General features: G+C 50.2%; 1 protein-coding gene across 1 annotated transcript in view; it reads right to left on the bottom strand.

The window, feature by feature from the left end:
• SRRM4 (serine/arginine repetitive matrix 4) overlaps nt 1–2,960 on the bottom strand; it is a gene marked incomplete at both ends in the record, with an annotated part of 21,765 nt that extends 18,805 nt beyond the window's left edge. Inside the window, 3 exons of the mRNA XM_010020995.1 lie at nt 95–166; nt 420–503; nt 2,817–2,960. Coding sequence (XP_010019297.1) covers nt 95–166; nt 420–503; nt 2,817–2,960 — 300 coding nt within the window. The remainder of the gene's footprint in view (nt 1–94; nt 167–419; nt 504–2,816) is intronic.
• Nucleotides 2,961–4,976: the final 2,016 nt, after the last annotated feature.

The raw sequence follows: 4,976 nt of genomic DNA, 5'->3' as shown, positions 1-4,976 counted from the left end.
CCTGCCAGCCACAGCTTCCACCCCTTCTCCAACCCCCCACCCCCGCCTCCAGCCACTGCCAGCGCTGAGGAATTACGTTTTAATGGAAAAATACCTGTTTCTTTTTCGCTTCTTGGAGCTCTTCTTCTTCTTCTTCTTCACAGGCGAGGGGCTGTAGGAGGGAGACCTGAGGAGGCAGAGGGGCATTAGGGACCGCAGGGCTCCCCACAGCCCTCCCTGCCCACACCAACCCTTACCCCACCACCAGTGGCATTCCCCTGGGATGGAGAGGAGCCTGGGAATCCTGGGATCACCCCAGACAGGCTTAAAGCTCATCCAGTTCCAACCCCTGCCATAGACAGAGATGTTTTACGCTGACTCTATCCCCTCACACAGAGCCAGGGCTGCCCGTCCCCTCCCGCTGCCATGGCCACCCTCACCTCCTGCGCTTCTTGCGCCCAGATTTCTTCTTCTTCTTCTTGCCCCGGGCTGGCTGTGGTGGTCGCTCCCCATCGCATGACGGGCTGAGGACACAGTGGGGATAAACCGAGCAGAAATTAATAACAACAAACCCTGAATCAGCTCACATGGGGCTGCTCTCGCCCGTCCCCACCTCGGGGACGAGGGGCAGAGAGATCGGTGCTCACCATGGACCTGGGGCGCAGGGAAGTGCTTAATTACCCTCTAATGAATACTTTGGTCACAGTTTAAATGAAGTGTCTCCTCTGTGGGTCTAATGGAGATATAATGAGACAGCTCCTGTACAGCAACGCTGGGTGATGATTTAAAGCGTGTTTGCTGAGGTTAACAACTCCGTAACAGATTTATAGGTTTTCATCTCTCTTTGTAAATATGCTTTAAGTAATTAATTGGAATTTCATTTGCATACAATAATTATCACAACCACATGCATCTGACTCTAATAAAAGATTTGACATATGTTAAATAGCAATTGATTAGGAATGTATATGTATTTATTGAGATGCTATGGTAATTTAATAAGATATGCATCTCCTACACAGTTGTTAAACCTTGGGAAAAAGAGCCTCCTGTAAATTAATTTCTTTTTTAAACATATGATACTGAATCACATTATGTTTCAATGTAAAGCAAATACCGTGGTTAAATTAACTCAGAGCTCTGGTCTGAAAATACAACAGATACTCTATGAACATTTACTATGGCTAATGAGTAGCCACAAAGACGGGGCGGCTGGTGGATCCCCAGATCGGCCTGTAGCTCCCCAAGCAGATCCCCAGATGGATCCAGATTGAGGTTTGTGAGGGGCACAACCAGCTCCACAGGGCCTCTGCAAAACCACTGTTGGAAATAAGGGCCCTGTGCTTGTGCCTCAGTTTCCCCACTTCTCGCCCTGACAGCAGGAGCAGGCACTAGCAGGGGACGTGTGGAAGCAGCCTCGTGTTTGGGAAATGCCACGGGATCGTCACTACAGGAACAGGCCAAAAGTTGAGCAGTCTTCTGCAGGAAGAACAAGTGTTGTCGTTGATAGAAACCCTAATACAGAGCAAATGGCACTTTGGAGGGGGGGACACGCACACTCAGGCACCACTGCCTCCCAAGCGCTTGCTTATCTGGGCTTGAATTACTACCAAAATTACCCTATCATAAAAAGGCAGTTGCTGAGCTCTTTTAACACACTTCCTAAAAAATTGCTCTGCAAAATGAAACTGCACACTGAGGCTTCGGGTGGGAGCTGGGAATAGCTGCATGCCGAGTGGGTCTGGTGCAGTAAACCCAAGGTGGAACCACACTGTGACCCCAAGGAGCACCCAAATGCTCTTTCTCCTCTCAAGGGTTTCACCAACCAGCAGAAGCACTTTTAGGGGACATGGCACACCTTGGCCTCAGTGGGTCTTTGGTCTGCATTAAGGTAGAAGAAATGTGTTTTCCAAGACAGCTCGTTGCTAAGCTCAGACATCTGCCCACAGATATCCTAAGGGTCTGTGCTAGACCAGGGACCTGAACACCCTTCTCAGCCCCTCAGTTACCAGGATGCTCAACCCCAGCTCCCACATGCTTTCCCCTAGGACAGATTTGGACTCCACAAACAAGTCTCAGTGCATCTCAGCTCCCCCCTTGCCCAGGGCCACAGCCATGGGAGAGATGAGAGAAACTTCTGACCACGCAGCTGCAGGCAGTTTCTGTAGAGCCCTTCTCCCTCTCCTGAGATAAAGCCTTTTGTCTTTGATGTGGAAGCTTTCTCCTTGCACTGATACAGCTTTAATTGTTTCTCCACGATTGTAATCAAAGTCTAATTAAAATACGCTTTAGATTATTGTTCCGGTTAGCCTGAAATCTGAAGATATGAAATGTGCTTTCTTGCTCTTTCTTTCCAGCATCTTTAACCAAACAGAGAGACTTTAATCCCAGAGAGTTTAGCAGCCAGGGCTCAGGGACCCCAGCTGCTTCATTTACAACATTCAATTCATTTTTCCCTTCTCAAGTTGTCAGGGGCTAATAACAAACTGATAATGAAGCTGTGTTCTAATGAAGCCAGTGCTGCTGCTCTGATGCGGGCATGGGGAGAGGATAATTGCTGCGGGTGATGCCCAGCCAGGGGTACCCTGTTAACCTGGTAGCACACAGGGATGCTGGCAGGTCACAGCAAGGAGGCTGTAACAGCAAGATGTGGAATGGACATAAACTATGGGTTTCTCCTTGCAAATACACAGGGGTTTCACACAGTTGCCTACCTTCGCTGTACACTCACACAGCCACCGAAGCCATCCCAGGCTCTCACAGGCCCCCATAAGGGCTGGGGAAACAGTCCCAGAGGCCTCCTCTGCCATCCCCCTGCTCACAGCCCTGGCTCGTACCTGCGTGACCTGCGGCGCGCGTGGTCTCGTCTCTGCTTCCCCTTCACACAGCCGTTGGTGCTGGAGGCCTCCTTGCCCGCGCAGCCGCTCAGCTTCTCGGGGTGTCTGTCCTCCGCGGGGTACGGCAGGCAGCTGAGCGTCCCGCTGCCGAGCCAGAGCACGCAAAGAGAGCAGTGAAGGACTGTCCGTTCCGCTGGGCTCCAGAAAGCCCCCACTTCCAAGCCAGGCTGCTCCCCGCCATGGGCATGCTGCGCTCAGCTCTCAAGAAGAGATGCCATGAGCACCATGCAGCCAAGACCATCCTGTACTGCAGGGATGGCGTGAGGTCCATGTAATACACCAGGAAGGAGCAATGGTACCAAACGAGACCAGCACCCCCAACACCTTCCTCTGCATTGTGGGTTTTAGCTCAGCAGCTCTGCAGAGGCAGCACTGGTTTGCACTTTGGTAGGGAAAAAAAAAAAAGCACTTTTGCAACTCAGATACCATTCTCCACACCTGCCATTGCATTGGAAATACCTTGCCATACATCCTCATCCTGCCCCTGTTGCCAGCACTCAGGTTGAAGAAATTTTGGGAAGCCAAGGAACAGCCCTCCTTCCCACTCCTATATATAGGATGCTGGGTCAGTAAACACAGCTGGTCCTGCTGATAGCCCATACTGGAGAACCTGGGGCAGCCCAGCAGAGTTGAGGGGAACCACTGGTCTAGGAGGTGCTTGCAAGAGCTCTGGGGAGACCATGAGAGGTGGCAAGGAGCAGAGCCAGGGCAGGCAAAGCCTGAGGTGAAAGTCTCCAATAAACTCCAGGTCTTGGGAGGGGCAAGCTGAAATGGAGAAAAGAAGCCGAATGGAGAAAACAAACCAAATGAGCCCGAGCTCAGACACTTGGGAGGAAATTAATAGGTCTCCAGCACCTGCAGGTGTTTACTTCAAAGAATAGAAAGATAAGGGAAAGCCATAAACAATACCCAACAGGGGTGCCAAGGATGCTATGGTTCTGGTGTCAGCCAGAGGATTACTTCAATAGATAAAGCAAGTATTGGCATGTCCACAGTGGCTCAGGCATGCCAGGAGGGTGCTTTGGCTGCAGAGACCATCACACATGGTCTGTAGGGATAGGAACAAGGGGTCAGGGCCAGGCACACGGTGAACATCATGGGGTTAAATGGGGCCAAATTGGTGGTTAGAGAGCGAAGATGGGATGCTAAAACGACACATTAGGTCCAGTTAGGCATGGCCAGAGTCCTGCATGACCTGAGGAACATCCTGCTACCTGCCCAGCCATGAACAACACGTCTCAGGGCTGGAGCTGGCACAGGAGCACCTGCAGAAGAAGGGTCACCCTGCTCTTTCCAGCTGCTTTTTCTCTCTCAGCAAACTCCCACTTTCTCCTTGGAGCCCGTTTTGTAATGCCTGAGTGTTTAACGGTGTGCATCAGCCAAAGACAAGTGACAAGGGTACAAGTGAGGGGAAGCTGAGAGAAACATTTCTGGCCCAGGACATGCAGGAGTTGATGGTCCCTCTGGTTTTAAAAATCTATTATTCTGCTTAATAGATTCCCAACATCTGTGTTATTTCTAAGCATCCAGGAAGCTACACGGTTAATTGCTGTCTTTGTGTGAGCTAATTAGCTTGTGGCCTTTCCCGAACCCCTTTTAAGAACAGTCTTCTGAGGCTCAATCATTAGGATCCATTAAAAATGTCCCAAAATTAATGACCTGTGCAAAGTCTGGGTTGAATCAGCTCCAGCAGTAGTGGAAAGGTTCCTCCCCGGGCTGGTGGCACACTGGGCACTGCTGCCTTGCAGAAGGGACCCAGGCACAGCACACAATGTCCTTCTTACCCCAGCCTCAGCACCCACTAATGGGATTTTCAGGTCCTGAGGTTAAAATACAGTGGCCTTGAGACAACCAAGGACTCTTGTCCTGCAGTGTGCTAGGTGAACCATTTCTTCTGGGCTTGCAAGTAGTTATTGATGGAAATAATTATTCTCCCAATTCCATCAAAGGCTGGATCCTCCTCTAGCTGAGAGCCACTCACGTTCTAAACTGGCTGGTAATCCCTTTGCATTAAGCTCTATAGACATTGATTGAATATATATGTGTATATAGAAACATTTTTGTTGTTGTTCTTGTCTTTCATGTCTTTCATGCGTGGTG

Source organism: Nestor notabilis, unplaced genomic scaffold (assembly GCF_000696875.1).
Source record: "Nestor notabilis isolate BGI_N333 unplaced genomic scaffold, ASM69687v1 scaffold16708, whole genome shotgun sequence".
Lineage (NCBI taxonomy): Eukaryota > Metazoa > Chordata > Aves > Psittaciformes > Psittacidae > Nestor > Nestor notabilis.
This window is presented reverse-complemented; position numbering and strand designations above follow the sequence as displayed.